This window comes from Hyla sarda, chromosome 2, assembly GCF_029499605.1.
Source record: "Hyla sarda isolate aHylSar1 chromosome 2, aHylSar1.hap1, whole genome shotgun sequence".
NCBI classification, from domain to species: Eukaryota; Metazoa; Chordata; class Amphibia; order Anura; family Hylidae; genus Hyla; species Hyla sarda.
In genome coordinates, this window is record NC_079190.1 from 21098083 (window position 1) to 21119433 (window position 21351).

At 43.2% G+C, this 21351-nt stretch overlaps 1 protein-coding gene across 23 annotated transcripts in view; it reads left to right on the forward strand.

The window, feature by feature from the left end:
- The window catches only part of SYTL2 (synaptotagmin like 2), a 168818-nt gene that overhangs the window by 87477 nt on the left and 59990 nt on the right, over nucleotides 1–21351 (forward strand). For 21 of the 23 annotated variants that reach the window (XM_056561318.1, XM_056561328.1, XM_056561327.1 and 18 more), the window contains exon 2: nucleotides 5725–6077. In XM_056561318.1, coding sequence (XP_056417293.1) covers nucleotides 5977–6077 — 101 coding nt within the window. In that variant the 5' untranslated portion in view covers nucleotides 5725–5976. Of the gene's footprint in view, nucleotides 1–1064; nucleotides 1121–5724; nucleotides 6078–8605; nucleotides 8655–21351 lie in introns of those variants that run through there. The other 2 variants (XM_056561321.1, XM_056561330.1) reach the window with 2 other exon arrangements.

Sequence of the window (21351 nt, forward strand, 5' to 3'; positions counted from 1 at the left end):
CCCAAGGTCTCCCGATCTGACCCCCTTAGACTTTTATCTTTGGGGTCATCTGAAGGCAATTGTCTATGCTGTGAAGATGTGAGATGTGTGCTAGCATTTCTCCTGCGGTGTATATAGTAGTATATAGCAGTGTATATGGATACTGGAAGCCTGTGCTAGCATTTCTCCTGCGGTGTATATAGTAGTATATAGCAGTGTATATGGATACTGGAAGCCTGTGCTAGCATTTCTCCTGCGGTGTATATAGTAGTATATAGCAGTGTATACGGATACTGGAAGCCTGTGCTAGCATTTCTCCTGCGGTGTATATAGTAATGTATAGCAGTATATAGAGAAGAGGGTTGCATTGACAATCCAACACAATGGGCAGCACATTGAACACATTTTATAAGTGGTCAGAAACTTGTAAATAACTCATGAAAGAATAAAGTTACGTTAAAACCAAGCACATCATTGTTTTTCTTCTGAAATTCCCAATAAGTTTGATGTGTCACATGACCCTCTTCCCATTGAAAAGACCAAAGTTGGATTCAAAATGGCCGCCATGGTCACCACCCATCTTGAAAAGTCCCCCAACCCCCCCCCCCCCTCACATATACTAATGTGCCACAAACAGGAAGTTCATATCACCAACCATTCCCATTTTATTTAGGTGTATCCATATAAATGGCCCACCCTGTATAAGGCTGGAATACCCTTTTAACAGCTAAAACAAGATGGCTGCCCCTATATTGTACTAAAAATAAAACAAAAACAATTAGGCCCCGTTCACCTGGCGGTGAATTTAGTGAGAACGAAGGAACAGATTATCTGTCTGCTGAACAGACAAGATGGTAGATTTACTGTCCCTGTAAATAAAATATAAATTTATGAAGGAATGAATATGTATAAACCTGTCAGGTCCTAGTTACATGGAAGTGACCGCATCTGCATGGAATGGCTTAAAGCCACAGGCCGCCTCTCCGACCTGTTTTTTCTCGGCTACAAGTATAGTTAATGAATGTTGTAAAACCGGAACAGGCTGAGTCAGTTCTTACCAGTCTGTTCTTTACTAGAAACATCCCAAATGTTTCATTCCAGCCTGCGATCCCGAACATGAGCGTCTGCCCGGGCCTGTGCTGTAAGTCCCTCTAGCCCTCCGCTCACACTTGGCTCCGGCCCATCTATACGGTTTAACCCTCTACCTTTTTTATTTTTTTTATTTTTTTTTTTTGTATTTGTCTTTTTTTCCCTTTTGTTTCCTGCTTTTTCTGGCAGATATATTTGTGGAAGTTTTCACAAAGCTTCTTCAGCACTTTTTACTGTATTCCCTTATCAGTACAGAATGCTAGGGGACCTCTTAGCTCCTTTAAACCTACAGGGGGGTTCCTACTTATGTCCTTTATTACTTATGCATCAGGTAAGTGAGGGAATCTGTCGCTGCAAGTGTGCACTAACTCTTTTTAAAGGGAACCTGTTATTTCTGACCATTTTTATAACATAAATATGGTATTTTCTAGCAGGTTTTTGCTCTGCAGTCCTCAACTCTAATTTGAGGTTCTCCCAGAGCTGGTAGGCAGAGATCCCCCCTCCATAGACTTGCAATGATTGTCTTGAGGAGATCATTTGAGCAGCAGGAGGAGAAGGGGGCAGGGGAAGGGGCTGGAGCTAGGATATGGGTATAGGCCGGTACATTTTTGCACCCATATTATAGTCACAAGTTTAGTCTTGACCAAGGGTCTATTATCCCAAACTAACAGCACCCTAGGGATCATCGTGTACTATTATTGCACATCTAGCCTAATTGTACAGCAGGATTTGCCTCTGTAATATTGGTGGTGCCATATAGGGGTAGGCTGTAGTATTGGCACCAAAGTGGGTTAGGATGAAGTATTGGTGCTATTAGGATTTAGGCTGTAGTAATGGTGCCATATGGGGGGGGGGGGGGTTAGGCTGTAGTATTGGTGTCATATGGGGGTTAAGCAGTATTATTGAGGCCAATGGTGGTTAGGCTGTAGTATTGGCACCGTAGGCTGTTTGATTTTTAGTATTGATTCTATCTGGGTTTAGGCTGAAGTACTGAGGCCATATAGGGGTTAGGCTGTAGTATTGGCACCATAGGTGGCTAGACTCTAGTAGTGGTGCTATTGGGGATTAAGCTGTAGTATTTGTGCCATATTGGATTAGGCTGTAGTATTGGGGCAATAGTAGGCTAGGCTGTAGTATTGGGACAGTATGGGGCTAAGCTCTAGAAATGGTGCTATTGGGGTGTAGGCCGTAGTATTGGCACCATAGGGGATTAGGCTGTAGTATTGGCACCATAGGGGATTAGGCTGTAGTATTGGCACCGTAGGCGATTAGGCTGTAGTATTGGCACCGTAGGCGGTTAGGCTGTAGTATTGGCACCGTGGGCGGTTAGGCTGTAGTATTGGCACCGTGGGCGGTTAGGCTGTAGTATTGGCACCGTGGGCGGTTAGGCTGTAGTATTGGCACCGTGGGCGGTTAGGCTGTAGTATTGGCACCGTGGGCGGTTAGGCTGTAGTATTGGCACCGTGGGCGGTTAGGCTGTAGTATTGGCACCGTGGGCGGTTAGGCTGTAGTATTGGCACCGTGGGCGGTTAGGCTGTAGTATTGGCACCGTGGGCGGTTAGGCTGTAGTATTGGCACCGTGGGCGGTTAGGCTGTAGTATTGGCACCGTGGGCGGTTAGGCTGTAGTATTGGCACCGTGGGCGGTTAGGCTGTAGTATTGGCACCGTGGGCGGTTAGGCTGTAGTATTGGCACCGTGGGCGGTTAGGCTGTAGTATTGGCACCGTGGGCGGTTAGGCTGTAGTATTGGCACCGTGGGCGGTTAGGCTGTAGTATTGGCACCGTGGGCGGTTAGGCTGTAGTATTGGCACCGTGGGCGGTTAGGCTGTAGTATTGGTGCTATTGGGGTGTAGGCTGCAATATCTGCGCCATAAGATTTTTGTTTTCCTTGTTATCCATATCACTTTAAGCCTTGACCTGCAGCTGGAAATTCTGCTTGGGAGCGTGCAGTATACTCTAGATCAGTGGTCTTCAACCTGCGGACCTCCAGATATTGCAAAACTACAACTCCCAGCATGCCCGGACAGCCAACGGCTATCCGGGCATGCTGGGAGTTGTAGTTTTGCAACATCTGGAGGTCCGCAGGTTGAAGACCACTGCTCTAGATGAAAGCTGGGTGTCCATTTGGTCCTATTTTTTGTTTTTGGTTCTTACTGAAAAGCAATGGGCCCTAAATAAATGCCGACGTCCTAAAAGAATGGTGAATAGTTTTGCTGTAGACCTCAGGTGGTGTAGTGAGGGCTACTATTACCATAGTTATGTAAGCACTGTATGGCAGTATTATGCTATAAATAAATCAATGGATGGAATTGTGAATATTTGCATAGACCTTTTGAGCAGAGATTGCGTTCCTAAAATACAGAAATGAATGTACACAAGGGGAGGACTGGTGAGTTGCCAAATAAATCCGGGGCACTTGGCTGATAGTTGTTCAGTTGTTTTAATCTATAGCTCCCGGCGCTAGCAGCCACCACCCCATGTATATCAGCGATAGTATCTAAGAAAGTGTGAGAACATATTAAGATAAAGTACATGTGGGTGACTCACAGTACAGTCATATGGAGCGGTTCTGCAGCATTTGGGCCTGATTACTAATGTGTCAATGGACATTTCATTTCCTTCACTCTATGTAGGTGCTGATCAGTTTCCCTGAAAGAGAGTTTTTAAAACCCTGAAGAAATCGCTGACAACTAGAATCATGGCTTAAAGGGGTATTCCAGGCAAAACCTTTTTTTTATCTATATCAACTGGCTCCGGAAAGTTAAACATATTTGTAAATTACTTCTATTAAAAAATCTTCATCCTTCCAATAGTTATTAGCTTCTGAAGTTGAGTTGTTGTTTTCTGTCTAACTGCTTTCTGATGACTCACGTCCCGGGAGCTGTGCAGTTCCTATGGGGATATTCTCCCATCATGCACAGCTCCCGGGACGTGACATCATCATTGAGCTGTTAGACAGAAAACTTAAGAAGCTAATAACTATTGGAAGGATTAAGATTTTTTAATAGAAGTAATTTACAAATCTGTTTAACTTTCCGGAGCCAGTTGATATATATATATTAAAAAAAGTTTTGGCCTGGAATACCCCTTTAAAGGGGTACTCCGGTGAAACCTTTTTTCTTTTAAATCAACTGGTGGCAGAAAGTTAAACATATTTGTAAATTACTTCAGTTAAAAAATCTTAATCCTTCCTGTACTTATTAGCTGCTGAATGCTACAGAGGAAATTCCTTTCTTTTTGGAACACTGATGACCTCATGAGCACAGTGTTCTTTGCTGACATCTCTGTCCCTTTTGGCAACCGTGCATAGCAGATGTATGCTAAGGGCAGCATGGTGGCTCAGTGGTTAGCACTGCTGCCTTGCAGTGCTGGGGACTTGGGTTAAAATCCCACTAAGGACAACAATAAATAGAGCATTATTATAATAACATCAGCAGAGAGAACTGTGGTCGTGATGTCATCAGAGAGCATTCCAAAAAGAAAAGAATTTCCTCATTAGCTGCTGAATACTACAGATGAAATTCTTTTCTTTTTGGAATGCTCTCTGATGACATCACGACCACAGTTCTCTCTGCTGATGTTATTATAATAATGCTCTATTTATTGTTGTCCTTAGTGGGATTTTAACCCAAGTCCCCAGCACTGCAAGGCAGCAGTGCTAACCACTGAGCCACCATGCTGCCCTTAGCACACATCTGCTATGCACGGTTGCCAAAAGGGACAGAGATGTCAGCAAAGAACACTGTGCTCATGAGGTCATCAGTGTTCCAAAAAGAAAGGAATTTCCTCTGTAGCATTCAGCAGCTAATAAGTACAGGAAGGATTAAGATTTTTTAACTGAAGTAATTTACAAATATGTTTAACTTTCTGCCACCAGTTGATTTAAAAGAAAAAAGGTTTTCACCGGCGTACCCCTTTAAGACATTATTGCCCTTTCAGTAGAGTTGACATATATTACAAATGAGGTAGTAGAATAGTAGCTTATATTCTTGTATATAGGAGCAGTATTATAGTAATTATATTCCTGTGTATATAGGAGCAGTATTATAGTAGTTATATTCTTGTATATAGGAGCAGTATTATAGTAGTTATATTCTTGTATATAGGAGCAGTATTATAGTAGTTATATTCTTGTATATAGGAGCAGTATTATAGTAGTTATATTCTTGTATATAGGAGGCAGTATTATAGTAGTTATATTCTTGTATATAGGGGCAGTATTATAGTAGTTATATTCTTGTATATAGGAGCAGTATTATAGTAGTTATATTCTTGTATATAGGAGGCAGTATTATAGTAGTTATATTCTTGTATATAGGAGGCAGTATTATAGTAGTTATATTCTTGTATACAGGAGCAGTATTATAGTAGTTATATTCTTGTATATAGGGGCAGTATTATAGTAGTTATATTCTTGTATATAGGAGGCAGTATTATAGTAGTTATATTCTTGTATATAGGAGGCAGTATTATAGTAGTTATATTCTTATATATAGGAGGCAGTATTATAGTAGTTATATTCTTGTATATAGGAGCAGTATTATAGTAGTTATAGTCTTGTACGTAGGAGGCAGTATTATAGTAGGTAAAAAGTTGCATATAATCTTTCATTATTACTGAACCCTGTACACACAGTAACCTTTTTCTTCCCCCCTAGGTGATGTTGGTGCCCATCTTTGCCTCTATCTGAAGCTGGCCCAGTCTGACACCTGACTGAAGAGACTGGGAGCATGTGAACTGTGTAACTGGGAATGTGGACCGTTCCCAAGACTCTCCCAACTAAAAGTAATGACCAGTTATTTTGTTAAGAAGCCCCCGGTCTGGACTGCAGCAGAACTCTGAGCGCTGCCCTGAAGCACCACAAGATCTGGTTTTATAATTTCCTGGATATTGATTTTCGAGAGACAAAATGATTGATCTGAGCTTCTTAACGGATGCGGAGCAGGAGGCCATCCTGAAGGTCCTGCAGAGAGACGCCGAGCTGAAGAAGGCGGAGGAGCAGCGTGTACGGTAAGTAACCTTCTATATTCACAGTGCAGCACAGCTGGGTCTATCCCTGGGATCATCGTCACAGGAGTCTGCAGGTAAATCTTACAGGGCATGCTGGGAGTTGTAGTTCTGCAATGGCCGGAGGTCCATAGTTTGGAGACCACTGCCTTACAACATCATCAGAACATGTACAAATCTAAAACTAAGCTTAGAAATAGATCTCTGGACTTTTGATGGCAAAAACTGAATTCTGTTCTTTTTGTAAAGATAATACAGAAAGTTTTGGATTTCTAGCACAGAAGACATGAATATGATTGTTTTGCAGTCCGATCTGTTTCAGGCAAAAGCAGAAAATCCAGTATATTTACCCTTAGAGGGACTGTAGGAAATGTCTCACTCAGCTTTACCAGACCATGAATGACAACTTTGCTTTCTTGTTTAGCAATGTCTCTCTTTTTTTTCTTTTTTTTTCTTTCTCTTTTTTTCTCTTTTCTTTCTCTCTCTCTCTCTCTCTCTCTCTCTCTCTCTCTCTCTCTCTTTCTTTCTTTCTTTCTTTCTTTCTTTCTTTCTTTCTCTTTCTTTCTTTCTCTCTTTTTCTTTTTCTTTCTCTCTCTTCTCTTTTTCTTTCTTTCTCTTTCTCTCTCTCTCTCTCTCTCTCTCTCTCTTTCTTTCTTTCTCTCTCTCTCTCTCTTCTCTTTTTCTTTCTTTCTCTTTCTCTCTCTCTCTCTCTCTCTTTCTCTTTTTCTTTCTTTCTCTTTCTCTCTCTCTCGCCATCTCTCTCTCTCGCCATCTCTCTCTCTCGCCATCTCTCTCTCTCGCCATCTCTCTCTCTCGTCATCTCTCCCCAGCACCCCAGTAATCTGCTGCACTTTTGTATAGGGGATAATATGGCACCGTACCCCTTTAATATGCTTTTTTTCCTTGCTGTGGGGGTCTGCTGCATTTTAGCTGTGGTTTCTGGATCTGGACAACCACTTATTCTTTTGGCTTCATTCCTGGTACAGATAACAAGGGCAAAGGAATTATAGGACTTAGATGTGCTTTATAATGGTGGCTTGTAAGTAGATGCAACAGATGGACACATTTTCATTATTTAAGGCAGTGTTTGCCAACCAGTGTGCGTTCAGCTGTTGCAAAACTACAACTGCCAGCATGCCTGAACAGCCAAAAGTGGGAAGGAGAGGTGTAAAACTAACTACTATATATTCTGATTTCATAGAGATAGCAGCTGTATACAGATAGAGCTGGAGGGGAGGTGTATAACTACCATATATCCTTATTTCATAGAGAGAGAGAGAGCTGGAGGAGAGATCTATAACTACTATATATCCTTATCATATAGAGATGGCAGCAACAGTATACAGATAGAACTGGAGGGGAGGTGTATAAATACTATATATATATTTTTTTTTTTTAACTTTTTTTATGCAGTGTTATAGCCCCCTCTAGGGGCTGTAACATTGCATATACTGATTGCAGACACTTTTCAATGCATTGCCATAGGAATGCATAGATCAGTGTTTTCTGCGCTTGATTACTCAGGCCTGGATTTCAGGCTTGGAGCAATCAAATGCCGATCGGACAGCCGGGAAGAAGGTAAGATACCTCCCACTGTTCTCTCAGCTGTTCGGGACGCCATGATTTCACCGTGGCGGTCCCGAACAGCTCGGCTGAGCTAACCAGCATTATATTTTCTCGTTTTAATGCCAGCCCAATCTGTGATGTCTGGTATTTGCCGCGGGTCTTGGTTGCTGATAGCTCGCTTCACAGATCGGGAGCCGGTCACTGACGTAAATATACGTCCGTGGTCGTTAAGGGGTTAATGACTTAACTGCTGCTGTTCCCAGGACCTGGGACCCAGCGGAGAGCATATAAAACTCAATGTGTGTGAGTATGTGTGTATGTATGCTCAGCCCATGCCCCAAGCCGCTGCTGCATTCTGCAAGGTAAGTACCATTGTCATCCTTGTCGCCTGCGGTACCGACAGGTTAGTGTAGGTGATAGATTTCCTTTTAAAGGGGTACTCTGGCCCGAATACATCTTATCCACTATCTAAAGTATAGGATAAGATGTCTGATCGCGGGGGCCTTGCCGCTGGGGAACCCCCCCCCCCCCCCACAATCTGTCATTCCGCACCCACCTTTGTGAGCACTCTGCAGCGCTGGAGGCTCTGTGTGAAGCGTGACAACCACAGGGCCGGAGTATCGTGAGGTCACGACTCCGGCCCTGTGTAACGTCACACCTCACCCCCTCAATGCAAGTGTGGTGGCCCAGTACGGGATGGTGTTACCCCGTACCTTCCCTGCCCTGTCAGGCAGTGTCCCTCCGTGTCCCCAGGGGCCCTGCAGTGTTTCCCCCATTGTAAAGATGTTCTGTATTATGCCGGTGTGTTATACCTTTAATAAAATGTACCATGTGATTGTTACCCAGGAGGTACCCATGACCAGCTGACCCCAAAGGTGACCTATGGGCTCCCTGCTAGTCTCCCCCATATAAGCCCTGACTGGAGCTATCTTCTCTCTCTCTCTTCCTGCTGAGGTCCAGTCAAGTTGTGCCGTGTGTGTGTCCAGAGTATTGGAGGCCACAAGTCAAGTGCAAGTAAGATAAAGTCACCGTCCTGTCAGTCACAAGTCAGTCAAGTCATCTGTCTACCCAGCAGGGCCTGCACTAAATTCTCCCATCCAACTACAAGTCAGAAAGCCTGCGAGGGAGGTCTCTGTCACTGTTCACCTCCTTGGGCCCCGGCTGTACTGTATAGACTGTACCAACTGTTTACCCTCAGTAAAGCTACCGTTGTCAGTAACTTGGCGTCGATGTCTTCATTGCCCCTGTGCCTAGCCCAGGATCCAGCGGTATACCTTTGGTTGTTATAGGCTAAACCACGCCCGAAAACAAGGGGTTAATGCCATCTGCCCCTAGGGTCATAACAACTTCCCTGCATCTCACACCCCGCCATACACATGTGGTGACCCATGGGTGTATGGCGGGACCAAGGGTGTAGCGGTGTGAGTGGTGGGATCAGATGGTATTAACCCCTAGTGTTCGTGACGCCAGTGTAGGTTTTGGGGTTCCGGAACACCACACGCCCAGTTTCTCCGCTATCCCAGTTGCTAATAGTGAAATGAGAGTCCACAACCAGTTATGGTAAAACGGAGACTTTACTAAGTATAAGACAGATGGAAATTATCTTCACAGCTAAGGCCAGAATTCCCAGAGAGGTGGCCAGGACCCAGAGGACCTCGCAGCTTGCTGGACCAATATACTTGTAATAAACTTGACTTTAGATTGAAACTAGGCAAGTCCTGCATATAGTAAAGTCAAGTCCAGTGACAGCAGACATAGACTTGAGACTTACTGGAATGACTGTAGCTTTTGGGGTCTTCCAGATGTTTATCACTTGCACTGAGATCTCTGGTGTTAACTGTTCCTCAGTAAAGACTGATGGTACAAGAGTGAATTGTAATGGCCCCCCCTTTATAGTGGGGGGGGGGGCTGGACTAAAGCCCATTGGTCAAGCTGCGGGTCATAGGTTAAGCTGGTGCTCTCTGGGAGAACATGGGACAACAAATCATGTGATTGCATAACAGAACATGTGACAGACTTACACAGGTCCTTTGTATTATACATGAGGAGACTGTCTAGGCATTAAAGTGATAAACACAACATTCTGGAAATGGGGAGACCTTGCAGGGGAGCCCCTAGGTCACTGAGGGTCTCAACCTGACAGGGCATAAGGGTAGTACAGGACCATGTCCTGTACTGGGGCATTACACACACAAGTCTGTCACGGCCGTCACGCCCCCTCCCATAGACTTGCATTGAGGGGGCTGGGCGTGATGTCACACGGGGGCAGAGTCTAGCCCTTTGTATAGGGGATAAGATTTATTAGGGCCGGAGTACCCCTTTAAACACTGATCACTGCTGATCACTTGACCCATTTACAGTAATGAAATGCATAGATGCAGTTGTGCTGGAATGAAATAGATGGTGCTGTAGGACTAGTGATGGAGAGTGTATGAAATGAGCAAAAAAACAAAACCTGGAGTCCTTCTTTAACTATGAGAAAAAGGTCTGTACAGGTGAGGATTGTAGTAGAAGTTAGAGTTTTCCAACCAGCGTTCCTCCAGCTGTTGTTGTAGTTTTGCAACAGCTGGAGGCACCCTGGTTGGGAAATGCTGCATATTAGTAAATATTAGGTTCTTGTGAAAGATACTAAAAAGCGATCCTCATGAGACTGTTCCAGGTCATGTTTGCTGCAGACTAATAATAACGCTTTGATTAATAGTCCGCTAATGGCGGCGCAGTCTTCTCTTCCGTATCCTTATTCCTCGGCAGCTTTTATCTGCTCCTTCTGCCCTTGATTTATCTGCAGACTCTCCCAGATTCCTGCAGTCACAATGTCTATTGATCCCTCTAATGTATATTTACTTAGAATCGTCCTCCATACAGAATCTGTCCTGAATGAATACACAATGTATCAGGTCGTCGCTCCAGGGCGACTACGTTGTTTGCCGACTGTTGTGGTAAATCTCGCTGGATACCACGTATTTTGTGCCACTTTAATATTCCCCTGTGGCGAACACATTACGTGAGAATTGCAAGAATTCTGATCACCCTCCATTTTTATTTTATGTATTTTTTTTTAATAACCCATAGAGGGCTCTAGGCCTTCATCAATAGGAGCTTATACTTATGCTACATATACTGCTTTAGTTCTATTTGTTCCCATTCACTTAAGTGAATGAAAAAGAAATATCTAATTTTCATCACTCTTGTCAATGGGATAATTTATTTTTATTTAAATGTATTTTATTTTTATTAAAATTTTTTTCATTTATTTATTTTGTGCCACTCTTTAGTTTTTTAATTGAAGAGACCCGCTTAAAGGGGTACTCAGGTGGAAAACAGGAACTGTCCAGAGTAGAAGCAGAACCCCCCCCCCCCCCCAATAGCAAACCTCTCCTGCTCTGGACAGTTCTTGACACGGACAGATGTGGCAGCAGAGAACAACTCGACTCCCTCTGGAGCATACAGCAGCTAAGTTTTTTTTCCTGAATAACCCCTTTAATTATAATATAAATTATAATATAAATAATATATATAAATATATAAATGGTATATATAAATATAATTAATATATAAATAATATATAAATATAATTAATATATAAATAATATATATAAATAATATAATTAATATATAAAATTATTAATATATAATATAATCTAATATAATATAAGTATTTACCTCAGAGTTGGTCTAAGGCCTCTCACCCCAGCCAAGCCAGATCACCCTGCTCTGTATTGACGAGTGGCAAACGCCACGAAACAGCTGTCTGCAGATGGGTAGAAACTTCCCTTTTGGGGAGTAGTCTGGCTTGGCATAAATCCCGATCAGCTTTCTATATTCCGTAACAGGAGACAAGCTGATACCAGAGAACACTACCATATACACACACACAGCAACAGGAGAATACAGGAGCACACTGCTAGCACAAAGATATAGATGAAACATGAGTATATAGAAAAAACATGAGTATATAGATAGAACATGAAAAGCTATACAGCTGTAGTGCAATAAATGAAAATATGAAACTATGAAATTATGAGGTACTTAGCTTGAAAATTTGGCGCCAAATAGCGTGGACCGTCCCACCACGGTAAGGTGACCTCATTCTGGGACGGACCCTACCCTATGAATATGCCGCTGTGTGAACAGTACAGCAGGAATTGCAAGGTCATCCAATGCACCTTATATACACCTAATAGAGGTGGGTGGGGTGCAGGAGCCAACATGGAGGTAGCCACTCCCCCGTATGTTTAATACAACTAAAGAATAAGTTGGCCAGCACTATTGATTCCAAACTATTGTAAAAACCTGGCTTACAGGTGCAGGCTGCTGGGTTGTAATAAAATATATATATATATATATATATATCTATATATATATCTATATATCTATATCTCTATATCTATATATCTATATATCTATATCTATATATCTATATCTATATATCTATCTCTATATATCTATCTCTATCTATATCTATCTCTATCTCTATCTATCTCTATCTCTATCTCTATCTCTATCTATCTCTATCTATATCTATCTCTATCTATCTCTATCTCTATCTATCTCTATCTATATCTATCTATATCTATCTATATCTATCTCTATCTATCTCTATCTATCTCTATCTATCTCTATCTATCTCTATCTATCTCTATCTATCTCTATCTATCTCTATCTATCTCTATCTATCTCTATCTATCTCTATCTATCTCTATCTATCTCTATCTCTCTATCTCTATCTCTCTATCTCTATCTCTCTATCTCTCTCTATCTCTCTATCTCTATCTCTCTCTATCTCTCTATCTCTCTCTATCTCTCTATCTCTATCTCTCTCTATCTCTCTATCTCTATCTCTCTCTATCTCTCTATCTCTATCTATCTCTATCTATCTCTATCTCTATCTCTATCTATCTCTATCTCTATCTCTATCTATCTCTATCTCTATCTCTATCTATCTCTATCTCTATCTATCTATCTCTATCTCTATCTATCTCTATCTATCTATCTCTATCTCTATCTATCTCTATCTATCTATCTATCTATCTCTATCTATCTATCTATCTCTATCTATCTCTATCTATCTCTATCTATCTCTATCTATCTATATCTATCTCTATCTATCTATATAATCTCCATCCTCCAAATCTCATCATCTCCCTCAATCATCTCTCCAGGCTACAGAAAGTTAAACAGATTTATAAATTACTTCTATTAATAAATATTAATCCTTTCAGTACTTATGAGCTGCTGAAGTTGAGTTGTTCTTTGATGACACCTGTCTCCGGAACTATCCAGAGTGGAAACAAATCCCCATAGCAAACCTCCTACTCTGTGCAGTTCCCGAGACAAGCAGAGATGTCAGTAGAGAGCACTGTTGCCAGACAGAAAAGAACAACTCTACTTCAGCAGCTGATAATTATTGGAAGGATTAAGATTTTTTATTAAACAGATTTGTAAATTACTTCCAACTTTCTGGAGCCAGTTGATATAAAAAAAAATATTTTTTTTCCTGGAATACCCCTTTAAGATTTTTTAATAGACATAATTTACAAATCTGTCAAACTTTCTGGAGTCAGTTATGAGAAAAAATAAGTATTTCACCGGAGTACCCCTTTAATTTATTGAGACTTATTCTCAGGCAATTATTCCTGGGGAAAGAAAAGAGAAGAGCGCTCACATTCTATCCAAAGCAGAGTCTCCTCCCATCTGTAGACATTTTAGAGTTCTCGCTCTTCATCAACGCAGAACCAGGTGCTGGTTGTCAAGAGAGGTCTTGGATGCTCAGGGGTGGGGCTGACTGTCATTAAGGGGTACTCCGCTGCCCAGCGTTTGGAAAAAAACTGTTCCGAATGCTGGAACTGGTGCCAGGAGCTCGTGACGTCATAGCCCAGTCCCCTCGATGCAAGTCTATGGGAGCGGGCGTGATGGCTGTCACGCCCCCTCCCATAGACTTGAATTAAGGGGGCGGGGTGTGATGTCTTGAGCTCCCAGGACCAGTTCCAGCATTCGGAACAGTTTTTTTCCAAATGCTGAGCAGCGGAGTACCCCTTTTAAAGAGACCCAGATGATAGATGCTCCATGGTGACGCAGATTGCATACATCAACTGGGTCTCTTCAATGACAGTCAGCACCACCCCTGAGCATCTAAGACAGTGGTCTCCAAACTGTGGACCTTCAGACGTTGCCAAACTACAACTCCCAGCTGTTTTGGCATGCCGGGACATCTGGAGGTCCACAGCTTGAAATCCATTGATCTAAGACATGTCTATAGCCAAGCAGTACACCATTTTGTGCTGATGAAGAGCAGGATATCTGCAACGGCTGTCTACAGATGAGGGGTGGTGGTACTCTTCCTCAATGCAGAATGGGGTGCTGGTTGGCTAGAGAGAGGTCTTAGATGCTCAGGGGTGGGGCTGACTGTCATTGAACAGACCCAGTTGATGTATGTAATCTGTGCCACCCCTGAGCAGCTATTAACTGGGTCCCACCCTCTATTGTTCCTTTAGCTTACCAGCAAGCGATTCTCTCTATGCACGGAGCAGGCCTTGGGCTGATTGGCTCCCACAGGTCACGCGGCCCCCGCCCCTTTGGCGATTGGTCTATAGCAACCACACGCTATACAGCGGTGTGAGATGCTGGGACAATTGTCTACCGCTGTCTATAATTGACAGCCACACTCCAGATGTTTATAGCTGGGGACTGGATATGAAGAAAACACCTGCATACTAACCTGCGCTCGTTTTTATTATTGTGACTGTATATGTTTTATTAGTATAAGCACATTATATGCTTGATTTTACTATGTCTATATGTACATCTTATTAAAGTGTTACTCCGCCCCTAGACATCTCATCCCCTATCCAAAGGATGGGGGATAAGATGTCTGATCCTGCAGCTGGGACCCCCATGATCTCTGTGCAGCACCCAGCGTTCAGTTAGAACGTACGGAGAGGGCGGTGGGGGTCGTAACATCACACCACGCCCCTCAATGCAAGTCTATGGGAGGGGTTGTGACGGCCGTCACAACCCCCGCTGCCCGCTCCAAAATGTTCCGAAAGGTGGGGCAGCAGAGTACCCCTTTAAATGGGTTTCTAAGGACTATTAATATATTCAATATGCACCTTGATTCTGTAAGGCCCCTCCCACATCCTTATGGGTGCCATTTTCTTATCTATATATAACTTGTTTGTACCCTTGTCATGTATACTGATCTGAAGAAGGGGCTGGCTCCCCCGAAACCGATGTGCCTTGGGGCAATTTTTCTGCACCCCCTATAGTTACGCACCTACCCTTGGGTGGCAAGCTAACACACCTACCATAGCTAAGGCCCAACCTGCTGCTCTAGAGCGCAAGACAGGGGGGAACCTGGCTCAGGGTAGGGCTATCCTTGATTTCTATGGCTGTCTGAACTTGCACAGCTGGACTGGTTTTAGGTGGTAGAACACTGGGCATCTTCCTAGGGTCCCCCCCATTACCTAAAGTGGACCCACAGGTCTAATGTGAGAGTGCAACACAGAACCTTTTAAAGGGATACTCCGGTGGAAAACTTTTTTTAATTTTTATTTTTTATCAACTGGTGCCATAAAGTTAAACAGATTTGTAAACTACTTCTATTAAAAAATCTTAATCCTTCCAGTACTTATTAGCCGCTGAATACTACAGAGGAAATTATTTTCTTTTTGGAACACAATGCTCTCTGCTGAATCACGAGCACAGTGCTCTCTGCTGACATCTCTGTCCATTTTAGGAACTTACCAGAGCAGCATATGTTTGTTATGGGGATTTTCTCCTACTCTGCACAGTTCCTAAAATGGACAGAGGTGTCAGCAGAGAGCACGGTGTTCCAAAAAGAAAAAAATTCTTCAGTAGTATTCAGCAGCTAATAAGTACAGGAAGGATTAAGATTTTTTTATTGAGTAGAAAGAGGACTTTTATGAAAACAATGCAACGCGTTTCACTGATGAAGCCGCGCAAGCGCGGTGAAATGCGTTGCATTGTTTTGATAACAGTCCTCCTTCTACTTAAATGACGTGTCTGCTCCTGGTCAGCGCCGCTGAAACCCACCGCTGCCTGGATGTCTTCACTTGGTATTGTTCGTTGGGTTGAGGAGGCTGCAGACTGGGCCTAGTTGTGTGTGAGCTCACACAACTGCATCCGGTAAGGGTTATTTTAATTCCTTCCCTGGACCTCACATTGGCTGTTTTACGTTATGGAGCGCTCTCTCATTTCTTTTTATTTCTATTCTTGGAGAACTACAAGTCCCATGCAAACATAGTGTTCGTTATGGTCTCCCCTCTATACGAATTGTTCTCCTGCTGGTGCTGGATTTGGTTCATACCTACCCACTAAAATCAGAACAGCCTGGTACTTGTATTCTACAATACAATGTGGATTAATCCTTTTATACTCAATGCTCCCACAACAGTGTTTAAATACTAGTACCATATAAATGCTTTATACAGTGCTCACACACATTACATATACACTCACTGGCCAATTATTTAGGTACACCTTGCTAGTCCCGGGTTTGAACCCTTTTGCCTTTATTCTTGATGGTATACTTTCTACAAGGTGCTGGAGACATTCCTCAGAGATTTCCCTCAATATGGACATGATGACATCACACACTTCCTCCATATGGACATGATGACATCACACAGTTCCCCCATATGGACATGATGACATCACACAGTTCCCCCATATGGACATGACATCACACAGTTCCTCCATATGGACATGATGACATCACACAGTTCCTCCATATGGACATGATGACATCACACAGTTCCCCCATATGGACATGATGACATCACACAGTTCCCCCATATGGACATGATGACATCACACAGTTCCTCCATATGGACATGATGACATCACACAGCTCCTCCATATGGACATGATGTTTATGCCAAATTCGGACTCTGCCATCTGAATGTTGCAGCTGGAATCTAGACTCCTCAGACCAGACAATGTTCTTCCATCATCCAGTTTTGGTGCCTGTGTGAATTGTAGCCTCAGTTTCCTGTTCCTAGCCGACAGTAGTGGCCCACGATGTGGTCTGCTGCTGTAGCCCATCTGCTTCAAGGTTGGACATGTTATGTGGTCAGAGATGGTATTTTGCAGACCTTGGTTGTAACCAGTGGTTATTTGAGCTACTGTTCCCTTTCTATGCTCTCGACCCAGTCTGCCTATTCTCCTCTGACCTCAACATGCTATTGTCCACACAGCCACCACTAACTGGATATGTTCTCTTTTTTGGACTATTCCTACAGATGGTTGTGTGTGATAATCTTGTACAGGCCTATATCTGTCCTTGATGAAATCATTCCGCAGATGCTTTGCAGGTTGTAGGCTATGAGATTGTAAGCGTTGCGGCAGGTGTCTCAGCGCTTTAATGCAAGGAGCCATTATTGTGTCTTCTAATCGCTTAATTCTCCCAGCAAAGCTGCCAGTGCATTCCTCTGCATTACCTTATCATGTGAGCTAAGAAGTCACTTGACGTGCAGATCGCTCCGGCTGATCCGCTCCAATCTTCTTATTGCCGGTATTTGCTTTTGCTCGAGAACGTCTCAGTGTGAGATGCACAGGTTCAGCATTGTGACCCCGTATGATCCAGCGCTAAAACCTGCAGGGAAAAGCCGAGCCATATGGGTCACTGGACTGGGCATTACCAAAGCCTCTTCTGCACCATGGTATGTAGGTAATGTTCTGTATGGGGTCTACTGGGCTGAGGTTATTGCATGTGGACTGTGGTTAGGGATCAGTATGTGGGTGGGTGAGTGGCTTATTTTATTTATTTTTATTTATTTATTTATTTTTTTTAAGGGGTATTCCAGTGGAAAACAATTTTTTTTTTTTTTTTTATTTCTTTTTTTTAAATCAACCGGTGCCAGAAAGTTAAACAGATTTGTAAATTAAATTACTTCTATTTAAAAAATCTTAATCCTTCCAGTACTTATGAGTTCTTTTCTCTCTGAATTTCCTTTGTCTGACCACAGTGCTCTCTGCTGACACCTCTGTCCATGTCAGGAACTGTCCAGATCAGGATAGGTTTGCTATGCGGATTTGCTCCTACTCTGCTGACACCTCTGTCCATGTCAGGAACTGTCCAGAGAGCACTGTGGTCAGACAGGAAAGAAATTAAAAAAGAAAAATAACTTCCTCTGTATTATACAACAGCTAATAAGTACTGGAAGGATTAAGATTTTTAAATAGAAGTAATTTACAAATCGGTTTAATTATCTGGCATCAGTTGATTTAAAAATATTAATAATAATAATAATAATAATAATAATAATGTTTTCCAGCGGATTACCCCTTTAAGAATGAGCATTGTAAAAGATAGCTCACCAAGGGGATGGTACTGTAGAGATGAGCAAACTTACAGTAAATTCGATTCGTCACAAACTTCTCAGCTCGGCAGTTGATGACTTTTCCTGCATAAATTAGTTCAGCTTTCCGGTGGGCTGGAAAAGGTGGATACAGTCCTAAGAAAGAGTCTCCTAGAACTGTATCCACCTTTTCCAGCCCACAGGAGCACCTGAAGGCTGAACTAATTTATGCAGGATAAGCCATCAACCGCCGAGCCGAGAAGTTCGTGACGAATCGAATTTACTGTAAGTTCGCTCATCTCTATAGTATATAGCTGTCTACCATGGCCAATAGATTAGGTCTTCAGCGGGTCACTTATTGGCCATGGTGGACAGCTAGGTATTACGGGACCCCTATTATAAAAAAGGTGACCTACTGGAGACCTCCTCCATTAGCCATGTTGGTGAGCTATCTCTATAAACTGGAGTTGTCCTGTTAGGACAACACAATAAAGAATAGGAAGCAGTTCTGTAATACATAGCTGTGCACTAGGCTAATAGGTGGGGCCTAATTGGGTGACCGGTATATATCCTGGTGGGGAAACCCATTTCGGAATTGGGCGGGTGAGGGGTTGGAACTTTAAAGGGGTACTCCACTGGAAAACATATTTATTTTTTATTTTTATTTTTTAAATCAACTGGTGCCAGAAAGTTAAACAGATTTGTAAATTACTTCTTTTAAAAAATCCTAATCCTTCCAGTACTTATCAGCTGCTGTTATGATCCACAGAAAGTTCTTTTCTTTTTCTGTCTGATCACAGTGCTCTCTGCTGACACCTCTGTCCATTTTAGGAAGGAAGGAAATTCAAAAAGAAAATAGCTTCCTGTGGATCATAACAGCAGCTGATAAGTACTGAAAGGATTAAGATTTGTTTAATTTACAAATCTGTTTAACTTTTTGGCACCATTTGATTTAAAAAAAAAACATTTCTTTACAGTGGAGTACTCCTTTAATACATGGCCCTCCATTATGGCTAATATAGAGATCTCTAGTGGGACAACGACAGTGGTCCCTCAACATACGATGATAATCCGTTCCAAATGGACCATCGTTTGTTGAAACCATCGCATGTTGAGGGATCCGTGCAATGTAAAGTATAGGACAGTGGTCTACAACCTGTGGACCTCCAGATGTGGCAAAACTACAACACCCAGCATGCCTGGACAGCCGTTGGCTGTCCGGGCATGCTGGGTGTTGTAGTTTTGCAACATCTGGAGGTCCGCAGGTTGAAGACCACTGGTAGAGGAAGTTGTACTCACCTGTCCCCGCCGCTCCGGACCGTCACCGCTGCCCAGGATGTCGCCGTCCATCGCTGTCGCCGCGTCCCCAGGGTGTCCCCCGACGCTCCGGCAAGACCTCTGCTTTCCCGGCATCCTCTCTTTCCGCCGCCGCCATCATGTTGCTACGCACGCCGCTCCAATTGGATGACGGGACGGCGTGTGCACAACGTGATGACGTCGATGAAGAGCGCCGACGATGCAGGGGATCCCGAAGAGGACGCGCCGGAGCCCCGAGGACAGGTAAGTGACCACCACCAGAGCTCACGGGGCACCGTAAATGGCTATCCGGTGGTAGCTGAAGCAGTCTGCGCTGCCGGATAGCCGTTTATGCGATGGCCCCGACATACAAAAGCATCGTATGTTGATGCTGCCTCTGAGAGGCCATCGCATGTTGAAATGATCGTATGTGGGGGCCATCGTAGGTCGAGGGGTCACTGTATCTCTATAGACTGAGGCCAACCTGCTAAGAAAAGCCATTTAAGAATATTCTGGGTAAGATGGTAATGGATAGCTCTCTCCCAAGGTGAATGGTGGGAATCATATGTGGGTCCTCTATCTCTATTGACTAAAGTTATAGTGTTAGGACAAAACAATAAATAGTTGTGAACTATGCATTTGTGGTGGCGGATGAGAGGACACGGTCTTGTGCGAGTGTAGGGTGTTCATGGTGTCGTTGTGCAAGATAATTAAGGGCGCTGTTAACCCTTGTCACTCGTGACGCCAGGGTGAGGTTAAATACTGTGTTTCTTGATAGGTCTATTGCCACCCTTCCCAAAAGCAATAGGTGATGCAGAAATAAAGGATTGTCCACAGCTGTTAACTGAAAACTTGCAGGAACTTTTACTGAGGAGTTTCTGTGCATGAAGTAACAGTGACAGTCCAGATAACAGTCTCTATACATATAGCTTGGCAGCGATTGACAGTCGGTTGGGATCATATAAGCCCAATTTTGCTTCTTAAGGATTGTATAGCAGAGCTCCGCTGGATTTAGGGGAATATTGAGGTCCAGTGATCTTGCGGTGAGTAGCGGGGAATTGCTTAGTATGTCCGCTATGCTATAGGCCTAGGCCGCAAGGCTTTGGCCTAGTAATTAGTCTTGTAAGCTGCGGAGGTCCTACCTCTTCCAGAGTCAGCAACCCAAGAGAGAAGAGGACAATCAAGATGGAGCGGGTCCCTTATATGGGCAGGGGCCGGCCGTGTTTGATTGGTCCCTAACGACTGTCACTCACCGTTACAGTGCATTGTGGGTGAATACGTCACGGGAACCTCCAAAGGTCCTGTGGCAAAACCATAGAGTTTCTACCCAATCACGTGACCCGCAGGTCCTGCTATGTTACAAACAGGTAGATAACTAAATATATACATTTTTATACTTATAATTATATAAATATTAAATAAAACTGCTATATACTTATTGACTAAGTGAGAGGTGACAAGGGGAGATCTACAAAAGAAGGACCCCGACGTCCTAGGGACTTTGGCTATGGGTACCTCTTACACAGGTATCGTATATAATACGGTACCGGGACACCACACATTACATTGCCACCCACTATTTTCCAGTAGGTCATTGACCTCTATAGACTGGGGTTGATTTGGTGGGAGAATTATGAAAGTAATGGGTGTAGCTGTAATCTACTACTCTCCACCATTGCTGATAGAGGAGGTCTCCAGCAGATCTTTGGTCTCTATAGATTGGTTCTGGTGGTACAACTCCAATAGAAATGACAAGGTGGCACTGGGATGCATAGCTCTGCGCCATGGCTAAGGGTGTCCCAAGGGACAAGGGGGGAGGTTTATCAAAGCTGTCTATGTCCCGCTTCAATATAGACCAAACTACAGAGGGTTAGGCCGGTCTATTGTGCGCCTAATTTATCAAAAGGCGCACGGCTCTTGATAAATTCTGCACACGGACTTCGGGATCTATGCTTTAGACTGTATTTAAACCTGCTCCAGCCTGGTCTGACATTTCGGCGTACTTTATGCAGCATCGGCTGAAAAGTCGCTTTTGATAAATTCAGCACCAATGCATTTTTCATCTAAAATAGACTAGAACGCATCATGTTCTAAAA